Source organism: Pleurodeles waltl, chromosome 6 (assembly GCF_031143425.1).
Source record: "Pleurodeles waltl isolate 20211129_DDA chromosome 6, aPleWal1.hap1.20221129, whole genome shotgun sequence".
NCBI classification, from domain to species: Eukaryota; Metazoa; Chordata; class Amphibia; order Caudata; family Salamandridae; genus Pleurodeles; species Pleurodeles waltl.
In genome coordinates, this window is record NC_090445.1 from 683,591,846 (window position 1) to 683,611,667 (window position 19,822).

Genomic DNA, 19,822 nt, shown 5'->3' on the forward strand with positions numbered 1-19,822 from the left:
CTGGCCTGCCTTCTGGGAGTGGAGTCTAGACCCAGGAGACAGATACATCACAGGATGCTTAACTGGCAATGATGCTGGCCAAGAGAAGAGTGGCCATTTGTTGGATGAGCGCCCGGGTTCCTCTAGTGTCCTCGTGGCAGAGGGATCTCCATGAATTGGGAATTGCAGAAGAGGTGCCTATGCGTAATGCACACAGGGACAGGGGAGCTTCGGAGGCAATCATGTTGTGGGGGACCCTACTCCATAATTTTACAGAGGATGATGAACATGATTCCATGAAAGGCTCTAATGGAGAGGAGTGATGTGGGGCAAAACTATATTATTGACACTGTGATCTTTGATGACTACTAATGTTACTGGATGGTCCCTTTCCATGTGGGCCAATGGGTCACCTGGGTATTGGAGTGCAAGGGGCCCTGCTCGGTTGGCAATATGACCTTGGATGAATGTATTGCCCTTCTCCTTTCCTTTTATTTATTATTGTTGTGAACATACCATCATGACCATAACTGTGAGACAGTCCCTTCATTGAATTACCGATATACACTGATTGTTATACTTCTTATGTTGTTGTATTGTTTAAATCAAAACTGATAACAAAAGAGAAAAATAACAATAAATAAATGTATTTAAAAAAAAACAATGCTAGTGGTGGAACATTTATGTCTTTTTGCCCTCAAAATATTTGGCTTTAAACGTCATAGATATGCCTGGACAATGCACAGTAAGGAGTGACCTGCAGCCTAGTGATTAAGGTATCAGACCCTCACACAGAAGTTTGGAGGTACCAGTCTAGGTGTGTTAGTTGTCATTTCTCAGCGTCAGATTCTTTTCAACTTCTAATATTTAAGGTACATACAGAAAGGTGATCGCAATCTTTTTACTTGTCAAATACATTCTTTTTCAGTTTGTCAGAACATTTCAGATTCTAATTGGCACATGGTTAGGTGGTTACAGAGGGTGGTTATAGGGCCACACACGGCCAAAGGCTGTGTGTGGCGCAGGGTTAGGTGGATATAGAAGGTTGACTGCAGGGCCTGGCTGCAGCCAATTTCAGCCACTCACAGCCAGAGGCTGTGTGTGACGTGGTTAGATTAATGTATAGTAATTATTAAAATTACTTTAGGTTAAAAAAGAAACATAGAAATGCACTGAAAAAAACAAAGGTTACAGGGACATTATAACTAGGCTCACATTTTAAAGGTACAAAACCACAGAAATTCAGCTGTTATAATTAGAGTTATTTCAAGTAACTATAACTCGGTCCATAAGGTAACTATAACTTGTGCCGTCACTCACACTGAAACACTCATGAGATCTTTGATAACATCATCAATAATATAAATGTAATATTTACAGTAAAACTATTTAGGAGACAATTGAGCATGGCGGGGGTGCGAGTTATGGTTACCTTAGGGTACAACTATAAATGCTGAATTTCTTTGGTTTTGTACATGAGAAGAAAGTAACATGGAGGGTTGGAAGAAGAAGTAAAAAAAAGAAGAGAGAAACAAAGAGATGGAGAAAGATGCACATGATTGGGGGCACTAGAGCAAAGTACAGGTGTTGGGAGGGAGAAATGCACATATTGGAGGCAGCAAGAAAACACATGCACTCTCATGGAGTGCTTCACAAAAAGAAAACAGAACCCCTAAAAGTTAATAGTGAAAGGATAGCTGCCAGTCAGAGAGATGGTGGAGGCTGTGCTCCAGGGAAGGGACATACACAAAGTGTATAAGCTGGGATAAGGAAAACCATTGAATGAGAACTAAGCAAATGACAGTGACAATAAAGCCAACCAATGGTAAGTAAAGGGTGGGCTGTAAACCCCCCTTGTAGGTTCTATGTAAGCCCTCAGTAAATCTTACCTTAGCAGACAGCTTGCACTAGGTAGTATGCTCCAGGAGTGTAGCTTCCATCAGTGCAGCAGATTTATTTGCACCGGTGCCAAGAGCATGAGGGGCCCACTGAACTCTGATCATTGCTGTATTTTATAATTCAAATACTAGCCGGGGGCCATTTCTTTCCTGCCACTAGGGCCCATGACACACTACGCTACTGGTTATTCATTCAACCTAATGATTTGTATTTCACAGATGATAAATTTATGAATCAGAAAGCAGGAGTTATTCTATCAACATATTTTAATATGTAAACAAATGAAGTCTTCTAAAATGAGCCAAATCTGGACCCACGAAACGTGACATAACAAGAAAAACTGTGGATAATAGAACTATCAGGCACCCTTTTTCCCTCTGCAGCTGATAAAAAAATCGAATTGAAAATGCTAAGTTGAGATTCCCTATCAGCAAACCATTGACTGGCCTGATGGTATTGATTTTGGCTAATGTTTTAATCTAGATGCAAAAGTTTTATATAGTGCTGTCTTTTACATCATTAAAACAGGAACAATTGAAGCGAAAAACAAGTTAATTTTTTAATAAGCCATTACATTTCGTTTTATGTAATAGAGTTTTGTTACAATATGAACTGCCTGGTTGCTGATTTATCCTACTAGCACATAGTTTACTAGTTTCTTCAATGTCATTTCGATCATTGTTCCAGGATCAGAACATGATCTACTCTTTGAAGACTTTCCAGTTGAACCCCTGCACAATTAGTTGTGTATTTCTATATTCACTCACTTAGAAGCACACACCACATCAGGTACAAATATGAAGTGAAACTATTTGACATAATGTCCTAAAATATAGCATTGTTAGCTTTCACATGACTTACTGAAAGTGTCTCACCAACAGAGGATTGATCTGATGGGATTTTAAGAGCCCAGTAGTTGTAGTCTGTTCAGTTTGGTTACCTGTTCTGTCAGTCACATTTTATAAATTATAGTGTTCTGTTATGTTTTTTTAGATGTTCTCTTAGATGACTTCTTTGAATGAAGGTTTTCTCACATTTCGGGCATGTATATGGTCTTTCTCCTGTATGTGTTCTTATATGTTTATCCAGATTATCTTTCCGATGGAAACTTTTGGGGCAGAAATTACATATGTATGGCTTTTCACCCGAATGCACTCTGTTGTGTGTGTTAAGATGACTTTTGTGAAAAAAGCTTTTCTCACATTCAGTGCATGCATATGGCCTCACTCTTGAATTTGTTCTTATATGTTTTATAAACACTTCAGTTGGATTGTAGCTTTTATCATCACAATTACTATATATGCATGTTCTCTGATTTGGCTCAATGCTTGGTAGGTCTTCATGAGCACGTGAATTCCTCCAGCTACTCTCATCTGATCCACCAATGGTAGGGGGATTTAAATCTACTAGTTTGCTGAAGCAGCTTTCACCCTGAGTAGTTTTCTCTTCTTGGAGATTCTGATAACATTCTGACCACATTTGGCTTCTAGAGTTTGCGTCCTTGTTGGAACTCTGGAACATTGTTTTGTTGATTATCCCTGTAAAAGCACGGGATGTGGTTCCTTCATAATGTTCTGTAGAATCTCCAGTTTTCCTTTTTCTGTTTGCAATTGGTTCGCCTATTGGATGAAAATGAGTCAGAAATTAGCATTTCAATATTATCAGTCAATATAGAAATATTGTAATTATTACTTTTATTTCAAATTGAGATGTTGTACAAAGATAACCTTTTAAGAAATACCACTGCTGTGAAAAGACACTGATTTCCGAAAATAGCGATATTTATTGTCTTAAAAAACTGTTATACAGTGTTTGAGTGTGTTTGACAAGTGATCAAAGTGAATTGAAGGAACACATGTTCTAAAGTCTAATAGCAAAAATGGCTGGTATTAGGGTGATATTTATACTGTCAAGATATAGTCTGCTCCTGCTGGGTTTAGCATTACCACCCAGAAGGCATTAGCTTTATTTGTGCACCTCCTTGTAGAACATATTTCAAGTATTTAGTAGGTCATTAATTAAACTATCCTGTCAGTGGTCCTCAATATGAATTTGGCAGTAGACATAGAGTAATTTGTCAAGGTATTATCAGGGCTGAAGTTATGTGATTCTGTAGCGCGTTCCACATAATAATTATTTTGTTCACTAAAGCTAGCTAAGCTCGCCACACTTCAGCTGCTGATTTCTGCATTCAGTCACTAAACACATACGAAAAGCTGAAAATGTTGGCTCAATAGTATCAATACACCCAAAATCATGGGAACACAGAAGGGCCTTCGCTACAGAATGACACTAAATAATTCTTGTTTACGTGTAAATCAAAAAGCGTGATTGTTCCTTCTTTCTAATAAAAATGCTTTTCATCTAAGTTCTGGTTACACCACAGATACTAATGTTTTCTTGTTTAGATATAATTCAAAAAGGGTGATGATTCCTTCTTTGAAATAAAAGTACTTTGTTCGTTATTCATCCAAATTCCTATTACACCACAGACACTATTCCAAACCATCAGTTAACTTCAAGAGAGCACACAGGCTGTACACAAAACCTCAAAACACTGAAATCCTCTCAAAGTAGGTGGTACAACTTATATTTCAAGAAGTGTGGACATGTAGGTTTGATTTCTATGAATGCAAAAATATTGCAAAAATTACTGTGTTCTGGAAATCAGAAAAACTGTGCTATTAAAATAGTGTTTCTGTGTAAAACAAAACCATAGTTCTTCAGTGAATTTCATTTTAATCTGCTAAATGTATATAGATGTCTTCTTGTAAGTCGTTGTTTTCTATAGTGATGACATTCCTTCTATATCCACTTGTGTTAAAGGTTGTATTAATGCCAATGATTGTACCGTATAACGCCAAAACTTTTGTCCTCATTGACCCTGCATATACCCACATCAAATCACTATATACAGAATTTAACGTGTCAATGAGTACAAAAGCAAGACTAGTGATTCCCAAATTTTTAGAACCACAACCCACTTTTTAGAACAAACTTTCACAACTCACCTACCTTCAAAGGGCTAAGGAATCCCGCAGTAGTGCATTGTCATTTACAGACAGCACATTTTCCAGTGAAATGGCCACTTAATTTGCACAGACATGCAGTTTTTACTGATAAAACTACATAGCACACAAATCATGCTGTGTGGAAATCCAATCTCTGTGAATATTTAGCATTTGTGCATTACCACGTAAGTGTCTTGATTTGTTTTGATCCTATTAAAATCTCTGTTTCCAGCATACTTCAGAATTACAGAAAAGTGCTTCTTGTTTGCTTTCCTAATTGCTGGATGCATAAAATACCTTTACAGGCATTTACACTGTGTTGTGTATTGCAAAAAATAACATCCTATATTGTCACATAATTCATTTTAAAATCTCCTCTCACTTAGTCAAAAAAGAAAAGTAATCCCACTGTTAGAAGAATTGAGTAGTCTGACATTTGACCTGTGTTTGAATCATCCACAAATGTGACAAGTTAAACACATAATTTAACCGTATCTTTATTTAACGGTCTGACTTTTAGGACACACCAAAAATCAGCTTGCGGCCCAAGCTAGACATTAGTTCATCTATGCGGAAAACCCAAACTGATAAAGGGGTAAGTGGCTAAAGCCTGTCAACCACGATGGTATCTTATCTGCCTGCTCTAAGCCAGCCCCTTCCACAGTGAGACACAAAATCACTTAACACTGAAAACAGAACACCAATAAACTTAGAATGGTTGTTTTGGAAACATCTAAAATGCATGGTAATATTTGATCTTATCAATGCAGAAAATATTGCTGTTGCAAAGCAGTACTATATTTGCATTCATTACCTTTTTTCTTTCCTTTTATGTAATGGGAGATACCATTAACTGCTGAGTTAGTAGAACTTCATCTGTTTGGCTATGCTTTTTGTGTCTTGTGAAGAGACACCTTTAGCAGTCTGCCTGTTTATTTTGTAATAAACAAATACGTAATTAAAATAATATATCTAATGATCCTAATTATAATGAGGGACATTAGGTCTGTTTCATTCAGCTATTGCTTGAAGTGTAATTCTAATTTTGGACCAGTCCAGAAAAGAGCATAATGAATCTGGCATTGAGTATGCCCCTTCAGCCAGTGACTTTGTCAGCAGTGTCATTCATATTCTACACCAGCCAACAGGCCACCCTTTGAGTAATTTGAGTCTCAGTTATATTGAGTGAAAACATTCTGCGTTCTGAATGAACATCCAGAAGGGCCAGGCCCCAAAACCCCAAAAAATACTTGGTGAAATGAAGCGGGGTGGGCCACAGTCTCACCTCCCACTGGCACTGTGCCACTTGCCGTAGGCATGATAAGTCAACCAGCAAGGAGCAGTAGTAGTCGGCAATTCCCAGAGCCACAAGTGTAAACTGGCATGTGTACCCTACACGACTCCCTCTCCCGAGCTAGTAGAGTGACTTGACAATCACACTAATTCTTTCAGTTGGAGGCGTTTTTACCTCTATAACGTCACTCTCGTGAAAGTAGTCCATCTCAGGCAGTGCTGCCAAGGAGTCAACACAGCACCTGAGCCTTTGTCATGGCTCTGTCCTGCAGTCTCCTTGCTCCCCAAGACGGGCTGCTTGGTAGGGCCTCAGTGAGGGGCTGGCCACACTGTGATGAGTGAAGCACAAGAAAAAGCTAAACTGCTCAGTTATTGAAACAAGCCTGCCAGCAAACTTCATTAAATTGTAAGGAGGACTCCCTCATTTATGGTGGCCGCCACTTGAAAGGGTGACACAGGGACCTTACACGAGGGGATTTCCTTTACAGTGCAGAAGTCTTTGGTGGTCGGGCAGAAATCCATACCCTCATGCTATCAGCCACACAGCTGGAGGATAATGAAAACCACAGCCTCTTCATTTCCCTAGGCCATACATCCCACTCTCTCCTTCTACAGCTCTGCCGCAAACTCAATGTCCTTTGAGCATAAGCTGTATTATACAATATATGCATACTTACAATCCTTTACACAATAATCCATTTACCTTTTATTCAGCATGAAATTCAAAAGATTTAATCTATGAAGTGCTAAATAATTTGTAAATTGTACTTTTTTAGTATTGCTTTTTAGTTGCCTTTCGTGGAGTGACTCTGAAATTAGCATTTATTGCCTGGAAACCGTCTTTTACAACTACACATCAATGAGTTAAAACTTCACTTGCACGTGGAGGGGTCCTATGCGACATCTTGACTGGACCTGGTCTCAATCTGTAGTGCAGGTGATAGCTGCTGTTTCGCTCTCCCCTCTTCCTGGCACTGGGCTCCGTCTCTTCTATGCTTGGTCTCTGCCAGCCCAGGAGGGTGCCTCCACTTGACACACATTAAGTTTGCTGCAACATGGATGGATTTGAGCTCAACTGGTAGTAAAGTGCCCGGCAGTTCTATGTAATGCAACTAAAGTAGTCTCAGACTCTCCAGCTAGTAGAGACATCCAGTTCTTACCATATTGTATACTATGCTGACACGTCACTGGGCTACATTCTCTTCTGGTTTTGTCCAGTTCCTTCCTGTGGGATATTGGTTCTGTCCTTCTTCTGTGCAGCAATGGATTTGGTCCTCTGCTGTTTTGAGTCTCCAGGTATCTTCTTTGACAGACTGCTAGTCTTCTTCCTCTGTGCTCTTCACCTGTGTTATCCCTCCCTCCTTTTCTGGGGACTGGTGTACACAGTCACATTTTTACGTTGGGTGTCTGATGTGCATATGGTCATCAGTTGATGGCTACACCCTTTCCCTAGTGTATGCAAAGTGCCTGTCAAAGCCCCTTTAAGGGTATAATATATACCGCTATCCATCAGTTCAGGGAACACTGGGGGAATATCAACACTGCAGTATTTTGCCTCCTGTTTCCGAGGTGGACTATCTTCATTCCTGGTCCTACTGTGTAGAATTTCATCCTAGGACATATTTTTGCTGCTGTTGATTTCTCATGCTGCTCCTTTCAAACACGTACAGGACGTTCAATTTAACCCTATATCATTTCCACCTTTTCATCATAGCTAATGTACATCTGCTAACGCTTCTCCACACATCTACATTTCGCCACACTGCATGATTCTCAACCATGATATCAAGTTTCTTGCCTCTGCCTTTGACAGCAACAAAAAATTGTTATTTCGGTCTTTCACCTTGCTCCTTGCTGTGACAGAAGTGTACTGGATACACAGGTATATACCACCTTACATGCAATGGTTTGGACCACTTTGATTCTGTTGATTGCCACTGTCATTATGTGCTATAAATTACCAGGTAAAGAGATTGCATTTGGAACCCATTACTGCTCCAGGAGGTGTGTGGCTGATACTGGGTGGGTGCTCAGCATGTCTTCATTACCAACACTCGCAGGGCCACAACTTGGGTCAAACTATATTTTTCACTGCTGTTTGGATATGAATCCAAGAGTAGTGAACTTTGCCTCTAGAATTTTACCTTCAATGTCACGTGGCTGTATTGCTGTTTTTGGCATTAAACCCATATCTGTGTTGCACCCCCTAATGGTGGATTGTAAGTGTAATCAGATGTGGGCCGTGTTTCTGTACTCAGATGTCTCAGAGCTGGGAGAAGCATTAGAGATGAGGTAGTAATCCTTACATTTGTTACTAATAATTCCATTACTTTGATCCTCTTGTTTTCCTCCCAGAATTTACAGCTGTCCATTTCTGCCAGGATGTTCTGCAGTTCATTGTCAGAGTTATATCATTATGTAAAGGACGATATTTGGGACGGTCTGCCCTTCCCCGATCCACTGAATTGGTTGGAGGAGAAAATATAACTGTTTGGCAGTGAGGTGCCTATCTGTGGAGGCGATATCAGTAACAGCTTGTGTGTCAAGGCAAGACTGTATTCACAATAATTTCATTCATTATATTCAAATTGAAACACTTTATTCTTTTGCCTCAAAACGTCTTTATGTCCACTACTTCACTCAAATACGTGGCTATGAGCTCCCAAGCCTTTTCACTGTGGCAGGGAATTCTCTCTCCATTACTTTGGCCCTCATTACAACCCTGGCGGTCAGTGATAAAGCGGCGGTAACCAAAATGGAATTATGACCACAGCAGAAACCGCTCAAACAGACAGCCACATTAACACACCGACTGCCACGGCAGAATCAACAAGCACCACGGCGGTAACTGCCAACAATTAGGCAGAATATAATGTACGGCCCACACTATTACGACAGGCCTATCTGCCACCTTTTCCGGGGCGGTATCAACAACATCAAAAGCATGGCGAAAACACTGCACAAAAATGAAAGGACTCACCTGTGGAGACTCAGGGAACAACCATGACGCCATGGAGCCCGAGCTGCACATATTTCAGAAGCTCGCCTACCTTCTGCTGCATTATGAACAGCAACGCCGGCGAAGACGACCACAGTGAGTACTGCCGCCTAGCACACAAGGGAGGGGGGACGAAAAAGAGAGTGACACATACACGCAACACGCAACATCCCCACCCCCAACACCATACACACAAACAGATGCAGTAACATTACATATTCACCCTGTACCCCTCAGGAATAATGCAAGGACAAAAGGATTTGAAGAAAGTGAGTGTATTACGATTAAATAATATGAATAGGTGCATCAAAATACAAACCTATATACATATTTACAAATGTAGGGACAACGCCCAGTCCTTAATGTCTGTGGGCCACAGGGCCACAACACATAGGTCAAGGCCCCACCTCACTCCTGCAACAACACGGACAGAACACTGCAGGGGCATCAGGTCGAAAATACACAGGCACCTCAGGCGGACGGGGAATTGGGGGGGGGGGGCACCTCAGCTGGAAGATGGAACAACACCACTGATCCTGGAGGGGGCAACATGCCTTGTGCGCTGTCCTGGGCAGTGCAAGGCCACAGTCTCTCAAGTGGGTGGTTTGCCCACTGCTTGGTCCTGGGAGTGCAAGACCACAGTCTCTCAAGTAGGTGGTTTGACGACTGCTTGGTCCTGGGGAGTGCAAGGCCATAGTCTCTCAAGTGGATGGCTTCTTCCACTGGTTCTGGAGGGGGCATTGTGCCCAGTGTGCTTCATCCTGGGAAGGATGGGGTGAGTGGATGGCTTCTTCCACTGGTTCTGGAGGGGGCATTGTGCCCTGTGATGCAGATCCTGGGGAGTGCAAGGTGACAGTCTCTCACCTGGGTGTCAGACCCAAAGGATTTGCAGGGGCAAGGACGCACAACAGGCCATGGATGCAGGACTACACACTGTCCGCCGGCGGTGACAGCTGCTCAGTGGTGGCCGTGGCGGTGCTGGTGTCCGGGCTGGTAGCAGTGGTGGGAGGCTCCAGTCCATCCCCTGCACCCTCGGATGGCTGCCTACTGGGGCTGCTGCTGCTGCCAGTGGTGCTGGTGGCGGTGCTGGCAGTTGTGGGGGGAGGCTCCAGCCCATCCCCTGCAGCCTCGGATGGCTGCCCACGGGGGCTATTGCTGTTGGCAGTGGTGCTGGTGGCGGTGCTGGCAGTGGTGGGGGGAGGCTCCAGCCCATCCCCTGCAGTCTCTGACAGGTGCCCAGAGGGGCTGCTGCTGCTGACAGTGGTGCTGGTGGTGGTGCTGGTGGCGGTGCTGGCAGTGGTGGGGGGAGGCTCCAGCCCATCCCCTGCACCCTCGGACGGCTGCCCACTGGGGGTTCTGGCTGCTGGCAGTGGCGCTGGGGCGGTGCTTGTGGCAGTGCTTGCAGTGGTGGAGGGAGGCTCCAGCCCTTCCCTTGCAGCCTTGGATGGCTGAACCACCATGGTTGGTGATGGGGGCTCCAAATGAGTCCCAGCACCAGGCCTCCTGTCCTTCCTGCCTGCTGGTGCAGGCCCCTTGCCCTTCCTGGCATCAGCCAGGAACTTCTCCTTGCCCTTCCCTGTCGCAGCTGGTGGTGCCTCCTTGCCCTTCCTATACCCTGGTGGTGGTGCCTCCTTGCCCTTCCTATACGCTGCAGGTGGTGCCTCCTTGCCTTTCCTATACGCTGCTGGTGGTGCCTCCTTGCCCTTCTGTGTCGCAGCTGGTGGTGCCTCCTTGCCCTTCCTAGATGCTGCTGGTGCAGGCACCCTTTCAGTGTTGCTGCCTGGTGCCCGGGATCCTCCACCTGCAGTAGCTGTCGACACTACTGTGGCCGTGGGCAGGGTGGCTGAGGTGCTTGCCCGAGTTCTGACCACCCTGGCTCAACGTGAAGGGTGGGTGGGGGTGGGTAGTGCAGGTGCAGGGGTGGTAGGGAAGTGGTCAACAGTGGAGAGGAAAAGCTTCTTAGGGACATTAGGGTGGAAAGAAGGTGAAGGTCTGGGAGTGGAGGAAGAGGAAATGGTTTTAGGAAGTGTCTGTCTGCTGATTTTGGGTGCAGGTGCATGGGCTGGATGCTGTTGTGAGGTTGATGCCTGTTGGGTGTCTGAGTGCTTTCCTTTGTGTACTTTGGGAGGAGGGGGCACAGACACAGTGGGAGAGGACACAGGGGACGTGTGCATGGATGTGGGGGTGGTGACTGCCACTTAGGGGCGTGTAGTGATAGGCGTGATGGTGGGAGTGGATAAGGATGTAGTGCCTGCAGGTGTGAGTGTAGACGCAACTGGGAGAGAGGTGGACGAGGAGGAGGAGGGGGACAAAGCGGAGGCAGTGGATGTTGGTATATCTGCATCTGGATGGTGTTTGTGTGAGTGCCTCTGGGATGATATGTGGTGCTTGTGTTTGCCTGAACTACTCCTGTGTGGTGTTTTGTGTGCATGCTGGTCTGCCTGTGTGCTTGGGATAGGTTGGGGTGGAGGGGGATGGGACTGGGTAGAGGAAGTTGGAGGGGGGAGGTTAGAAACAGGGACAATGGCTGCCATCAGGGAGGAGGCCAGAGCCTGGATTGATCTCTGTTGGGATGCCATGCCAGAGTGAATGCTCTCCAGGAATGCATTTGTTTGTTGCAAATGGGCTCCCAGCCCCTGGATGGAATTCACAATGGTTGACTACCCAACAGAGATGGATCGCAGGAGGTCAGTAGCCTCCTCACTCAGGGCAGCAGGGCTAACTGGGGCAGGGTCTGAGGTGCCTGGGGCGAAAGAGATGCCCACCCTCCTGGGTGAGTGGGCATGGGAAACACACTGAGGGGCTGCTGGAAGGGCGGTGCTGGTACTAGGACCTCTGTGCCCAGTTCGGGAGGGCACAGAGGTGTCTACCACCACCAAGGAGCTTCCATCGGAGGAGGTATCACTGTCAGAACTGTCCCCTCCAGTCTCCGTCGTGGTGCTCCCCTCGCCCTCCTTCCCACTGGTGCCCTCACCATCGGTGGATTCGACCTCCTGGGCCCTGTGGGATGCAGCTCTCCCCGTCGCCGTTGGCTCTGCTCCTCCACCAGATGATACTAATGCACATAAGGACAGGGTGACAAAACAAAAAGGGGAGGGAGACAAAGGATACCCTTGGTCAATGGCGGCAACAACACCACCTTTGGCATACACAACACACACACACACACACAGGGAACAGCCCTACGCCCTAGGCAATGCACTACCTGTCACAATGCTAGTCACTATCCCATGGACAGGGATACCTAACACCAATTGCAGCATACCTGAGACCCACAGACCCCTGCCCAGTAGTGGATGCCTACTACCTTGGTTGGAGGAGGTTTACATCAGACCCTGCCCAACATGGGACCTACCCTGCAATGTCTGTCATGGGGCACCCACAGGCCCACATTCCCCACCCGGATGCCACCCCGCCACGCGCAAGTAGTATACTGGGGCACTGTACTCACCCCCTTTTGGCTGCTGTGATGCCCCCAAGTGCCCATCCAGCTCCGGATAGGCCACCGGGGGTCAGGGTTCGACGGGCACCCCTTTCCTCGCTGAGAGGCCATCCCCAGCTGGGCCTCCACCGTCTTCCATGCCCAGAGTCTCAGGTACTCCCACCGTTTGCGACAGTGGGTGATCCGCCTCCCATAGACCCCCAGGGTCCGCACGTCGTTGGCACGCCATATACCCTTTTTTTGAAGGGCCCTGACCTGCAGAGAAATATACATAGGAAAATGTATCAGTCAGACCGTCCTGCCTGTTACACTCATGGCCCACCATAGCCCTCACATCCTCTTACACACAGACATTGCCCACCATACATGCAGCATGCTGCCCATGGCCCTTCCACCAACCCCCCCCACACGAGGCCCTCACACACAGCACTCCATGCATTCATGCCCCATGCATTGTGCTCATAGTGTACTTACCTGTTGGTCTGGAGGCCCATACAGCATTCAGTACTGGGGTAGGACCCCATCCACCAGTCTCTCCATCTCCGCAGCAGGGAAGGCAGGGGCCCTTTCCCCAGTGACACGAGCCAAGGTTGGTTCCAGACACAGGTCACAGCAGCACTTGCAGTGTATCTCCTCTCCTGTTGAAGGTCAGGTAGGAAGTGAGTGAACAGATAGAAAATGGCAGTCACATCCGCGGCGGTGCGAACCATCACCGCCAGCGTTCATCACCATTGGCCAGTGTAACCCATAGGGCCCAATCGTATCCAATGAGGAGTTGCACGGCGGTTCTGGACTGCCTCCCGCAACGGCACACAAGCTCAGAGGAATTAACTCATTTCCACATGTCCCTCCATACAGGACAGGCAGATGGCATTTCAGGGGCACCTAACTGCGTCACAGTACACATAGGCACCATTTGGGCCTATCCAACAATATACTGTTACAGTCACAACAAACAATGCAGTGTAGTGTTTGTAAAATGGAATACTGACCAGCTGCTCACTGTTTTGCCCCCTAGATTGCAACCGCTGCGGATGAATAGGAGATGGAGACATCTGCCCGTGTACAGACCCCTGATGGACTTGCCTACACTGGAGGACAGGCACATTATCCTCACCTATAGACTGGACAGAGACACAATCACAGAGCTGTGTGTCCAACTGGAGCCTGACCTGATATCTGCTATCCGTCAGCCCACCAGGATCCCCCCTCTTGTGCAAGCCCTATCTGTGCTTCATTTCCTGGCAACTGGCTCCTTCCAAGTGACAGCGGCCTTGGCAGCTGGAATGTCTCAGCCAATGTTCCCAATAGTGCTGACCAGAGTGTTGCCTGCCCTGATTAAACACATGCGCAGCTACATCGTTTTCCCCCAGGTGGAGGAATTGGCCACAGTGAAAGCTTTTTATGCAATGGGACATATCCCCAACATTATAGGGGCTATTGATGGTACACATATTGCATTTGCCCCCCCCCCGGAAGAATGAACAGGTGTTCAGGAATCAAAAGAGCTTTCACTCCTCTATGCAGATAGTGTGCCTGGCGGACCAGTACATCTCCCATGTCAATGCAAAATATCCTGGGTCTGTGCATGATGCCTTTATCCTGAGGAACAGCAGCATACTATATGTGATGGCTCAACTCCAGAGGCACAGGGTGTGGCTAATAGGTGAGCCCTGGTTCCCATCCAGTAGATGTTGATGTAAGGGTATGGTGTGGGCCCTAAGGGTTAGTGTGTGTCTAACAAATGTCCCTCGATATTTGCAGGTGACTCTGGTTATCCCAACCTCTCATGGCTACTGACCCCTGTGAGGAATGCCAGGACACGGGCAGAGGAACATTACATTGAGGCACATGGGTGAACAAGAAGAATCATAGAGAGGACATTCAGCCTCCTGAAGGCCAGGGTTTGTTACCTCCATCTAACAGGTGGATCCCTGTACTACTCACCCAAGAAGGTCTGCTAGATCATCGTGGCATGCTATATGTTGCACAACCTTGCCTTACGTCGCCAGGTGCCTTTTCTGCAGAAGGATGAGGCTGGAGATGGGCGTGTGGCAGCAGTGGACCCTGTGGACAGTGAAGATGAGGAGGCAGAGGATGAGGACAACAGAAGTGCAATAATACGACAATACTTCCAATGACACACAGGGAAGACACTGTAACTTCACATTTAATTAACAGTTTTGTGTTTGATATTGTCACTGGCAGGCTGATTTTCCCACTTCTATGGCCTATTACTGTACCCTTTTGCATCTCTATTTTCAGATATTTGTGCCCCACTATCGCTCCTGGTGTGCTGACTGCAGCCAACTACAGGTCGTTGCTATGTATACATTACTGTACAGTTGTATTGCAGTGTTTAAAGCTTGTTAAACTAATACATAGCTCAATCATTTGACAGACTCCATACTTGTATTTTTTTTCAAATGGTATTTATTTAAGTGCTAATAAGTAGGGAGGAATGTGCAATGGGCTGGGGCGATGGTGGAGGAAAGTCCAGGATAGAGTCCAGTCTATGTGGATCACAGGTGCATTGTCCAAGGGGGCATAGGAAGTTGAGCAATGGCAGTTCAAGGTGGACATGGTGACAGGGTGGGACACAAGGGTGACAATCAGGAGAGTCTTATTTCCTGGCGGGGGTCTTGGCAATATTCTCTGGCTTCTGCCTGCATTGCAGGGACCGTTTGCGGGGTGGTTCTCCTTCTGCAGGGGGAAGGGTGCTGGTGGCCTGTTGGTCCTGTGGCAGGGCCTCCTGTCCACTAGCGGCAGCGGAGATAGAAGGCTGTTCATCAGTTTGGCTAGTGTCAAGGGCCCGCTGGTGTGCCACTGCCTCCCTCATGGTATTGGCCATGTCTGCCAGCACCCCTGCAATGGTGAGCAGGGTGGTGTTGATGTCCTTCAAGTCCTTCCTGATCCCAGGTACTGTCCCTCCTGCAGCCGCTGGGTCTCCTGCAACTTGTCCAGTATCTGGCCCATCGTCTCCTGGGAATGGTGAAATGCATCCAGGATCTTGGTGAGTGCCTCCTGGAGAGTGGGGTCCCTGGGCCTGTCCTCCCCCTGTCGCACAGCAGTCCTCCCAGCTTCCGTATTGTCCTGTGCCTCTGTCCCCTGAACCGTGTGCCCAGTGCCACTGACCTCAGGTCCCCGATCGTCCTGTGTTTGTGGGGTGGACTGGGTCCCTGTAGTGGTGGACACACTGCTGATTAACATGTCCTGGGGACAGAGGTATGGGCCCGCTGGGTGGGTACTGTGGTGGTGTTTCCTGGGGGGGGGGGGAACTCTGTGGTGGTATGGGACTGTCCCTGGGTAACCTACTGTCCAGAGGTCCCTGATGGGCCAGGTTGGTCATCCATATCCAGGCATCCAGAGCTGCTGTCATCACTGTGGGAATCTTCTGGGGGGGACTGGATGTTGCTGGCACCTCCTCTCGGGTGACGTTGGGTGGGGGACCTGTGGGGATGTAAATGCAGTGTTATTGTTTCTGCGTGTGACATCTTGTGCATGTGCCCTGGCAGCTTGGCCTTGTGTGAGTAGTTATTTGGTGGGATAGGTGATCCTCTCTAGTCTGTATGCTTTAGTGATGGGTGTCCATGCAGGTCTGTGATTGGGGTCCGTGCATTGGTGTTACATGCGGGGCTTGGTATTGGGAGGGATGTGTGTGAGGTGGTGGAGTGATGGGAGTGAGGATAAGGGTGGAGGTTTGTGATGGTATGCAGGTAGGGGGGTTGAGAGTAGTAAAGAGTTGACTTACCAGAGTCCAGTCCTCCTCCTACTCCTGCCAGGCCCTCAGGATGCATGATTGCCAAGACTTGCTCCTCTCATGTTGTTAGCTGTGGAGGAGGAGGTGGGGGTCCACCGCCAGTCCTCTGTACAGCTAGTTGGTGTCTTGCTGCTGTGCAACGTACCTTCCCCCGAAGGTCGTTCCACCTCTTCCTGATGTCATCCCTTGTTCTGGGGTGCTGTCCCACGGCGTTGACTCTGTCCACGATTCTCCACCATAGCTCCATCTTCCTTGCAATGGATGTCTGCTGCACCTGTGCTCCAAATAGCTGTTGCTCTACCCGGATGATTTCCTCCACCATGACCTTTAGCTCCTTCTCTGAGAACCTGGGGTGTCATTGTGGTGCCATGGGTGTAGTGTGAGTGGTGTGGGTGAGGGTGTGTGGGGAGATGTGTTGGGGTGTGTGATGTAAGGTGCGTGGATGGTGTATAGGTGATGGTGGTGTGTGGCTCTGTTTTTGTCTGTGGTTGTGGTGTCTGTCTCATGCCAATGGTTTGTAGTCATAAGAGGTTGTGGGTAATGTGGGTGTGTGTTTTATAGTAGATTGGGTGTGTGGGTGTGGTGTGTGTGTATGTGTGTCAGGTGTGTGTTATTCAAATTGTCCAATGTAGTTTTGTTTTGTATGTGTGTGTGTATTTTGAGTGCGGCGGTATGTAGCGCCAATGGTTTAGCGCCATTGAATGTCCGCCGCAGTGATTCGTGGGGCATAATGCTCTGGGTGCAGTTCTGTTGGCTTAAGGGTGTGGGTTTTGCTACCGCCAGTTTATCACTGACCTTTGGGCTGGTGGACTTGTGTGTGTGGCTTTTTGGAGGGATTATACACAGCATGCCAAGTTAGTACATGAGTGGTTGAAATGTCTTAAAATGCATATTTCTGGTATTCATTTCTGGGTATAATTGTGCCTGGAAAGGAAAAAGAACTCCCAAATACTCCCCACCTTGTTCGGGCCAAAAGTGAGGTATTTGGTAGTTGTGAAAAAATTTGCCTTCCCTTGCAAATGTTTCAGAAAAAATATTAACACATGCTGTGTTGTAACCTTGGAGACCAACCAACCAACCTTGGAAATAGGTGTGCTTTCCTACATTGACAGACACACTTGCTATCTTCAACCTTCACTGAACAGAAGACACAGAAACACCACTATTGGCCATAGGATCTGCAAACAGCATAGTAGTGAATTTAGGAGATCGAAAAGTACATGGAATGGGGGTCAGAGTCCTGATGCCAAGAAGACAAATAAAGCTGAGTAGCTCCGACAGTGAAACAAAGTAATCAGTTTTGTGTAGAAACACATCAGTGTCCTGTGAACTACCCAAGACAGGGAGGAGATGCCTGGCATGGTTTAGTAGGAAACATCTTATATCACCACAATCTAGTCACACAGGGTAAAAAAGCAGCTGGCCCATTTGAATGCAGGAGGCAGGTGTCAGGATTGTGCCTTACAGCCACAGGGTGTTGCTTACGGGTTCTCTGTGAGGACCACCTTTGTGGGGTTAGAATATGGTCCACACTTTCCAACACCTTGCAATCCCACCTCCACATCACATCCCAGTCCAGGGTTCCACACCACCTTAATGGTCCTGGCATCACGGTTCTTGTAGTTGCCTCTATCATCAAATCCTGATTTATTCTAAAACCCCTGAGGAGTTAACAAAACGCGTATGGTACCCATTTGTGTCTGCAGGCCACATTTATCACCCACCAGGACGTGAAAATGATGCGTTGAATGTTGATCCTGATTAGATCACTTCCTGGTGGTGAATACTTGTTCTGTATCTTTTTTCCTGGATCCTATAGTTATTCCAATGATTTTATAAATACATTCTAAACAGTTCTCTCTCTAGTCTCTGATCGACACTCTGTTCCAGACTTTTTTCTTTTGCTTCTTGTGGCTTAAGGTTTTCCTGGTCTCGTCCTTTCCAAGTCTCAGTTCAACCTTCCCTTTATTGGTGGTTCCCTGATTCCTAACATGGGTTTATTCCTTACACCTACCTCTCTCCCTGCACCTGTGCTAAGTTTACAGTTGCTCACAAGTCCTTACTGTTGAGGTGCCTTGTGCTCAGACGCTTTCCTGCTCCTCTACTGTCAGGTTTAAGCATTGATTTTGTTTCTCTTATTAGTTGATCCCATTTCCCTGTGTTTTGCTAACATTCTGTGTGGTTGCCTTAGGGTCTAGTTCAGTCATGAACATTTTCTCACCTGTTCTTGTATGCGGACTCCTTACCTTTTTTCTAGTGTTGCCTGGCCTGCCTGCATACTTCCATTCGGCCCTTGTTAGTGTGCAGATCTCCCAGTATTGTGTCCAGCATTGATAGTTCTGTGTGTTTATTTCTAGTCTAGTTGATTTCCTGTTCTCTGATTTCAGTCCTGCTTTTCCATGAGTCCAGTTCTATATTTTTTGTTCTTGTACCATTCCAGGTTGTCTAGTATGGTGTTTGTATTGAAATCTTGATTGTTGTTATCAAAGGTGCGACTGAGATTCTGTGGCTTGGTACCTCAGGCACACAGACTCACCAAGCACTGTTCCTCCAGATCACTTTCCAAGAAGCATACAAACTATAATTTATGCTAGTTTTTCTCTTGGTTTCCAGCGTGTTCCTTGCTGTTGATTGTAGTTTGTATTTTCCCCATCTTCTTAGTTTCTCTTTTTACAGGCCTTGTCAGTGTGTAACCAGTTTCCTGATCACAGTCTGTTCCTACCTGTGCCAGTCCTCAACTTCTATTGTGTCTTTCCAGCTTCCAGGTACTCACATGTATATGTTAAATACTTCACCCCAAAATTCCCTTGTTTCTGGAGAGAGTAAGCACTTTTTTAGTTAGCATTGTCAGAAGGTTCCTGACAGCAGGACGCCACCACTATTCTTAGCTCTCCCTGTGATCGTGAATAAGTGGAATCTATTTTAAGGCCCATGGCCTGGTTACAGGCTTTTAGGTACAAACTGCTTTACTGGCTTTTAGGTACAATCTGCTTATGTGCGAGTCTTGAGGCAAGGCTGCTGAGACACCTAGGCAAGCAAAGGTTTAACCTGAAGAAAGGGACTAACCTGTCTAAGGTCTAAGGACCGCCAAAGTGACGGTCAGACAGCCACACTCCAAGCAGTCCAACTGCCACATTACTACTCTGGTGGTCAGACCACCAGGGGACCGATGGAAACATGGCATGGGCAGAGCAGGGGCCCCCCGAACAGCACAATTGGAATGCGCACTGTCTGCTTTGAAGATAGTATGCATTCCGAGAGTGCTCAGGTGCGTTGCACTGTTTCCGCCGGTCAGCCAGATGGGAACGTCGTAATACAATGTTCCTGCCAGACAGCCCAGTGGGAAAATTGTAATAGAACCGGGGAGGATGCCACCGGAATGACAGCGGCGTCCTCCTCACGGCTTTTGCGGTCCCGTGGTGGGACTGCCAAAGTTGTAA

At 46.7% G+C, this 19,822-nt stretch overlaps 1 protein-coding gene across 4 annotated transcripts in view; it reads right to left on the reverse strand.

Annotated features, from left to right (window-relative positions):
• Positions 1-2,424: 2,424 nt before the first annotated feature.
• LOC138300154 (zinc finger protein 282-like) overlaps positions 2,425-19,822 on the reverse strand; it is a 184,682-nt gene continuing 167,284 nt past the window's right edge. For 2 of the 4 annotated variants that reach the window (XM_069239110.1, XM_069239111.1), the window contains one exon: positions 2,425-3,497. In XM_069239110.1, coding sequence (XP_069095211.1) covers positions 2,845-3,497 — 653 coding nt within the window. In that variant the 3' untranslated portion in view covers positions 2,425-2,844. Of the gene's footprint in view, positions 3,498-12,824; positions 12,878-13,096; positions 13,261-14,569; positions 14,690-19,822 lie in introns of those variants that run through there. The other 2 variants (XR_011204883.1, XM_069239112.1) reach the window with 2 other exon arrangements.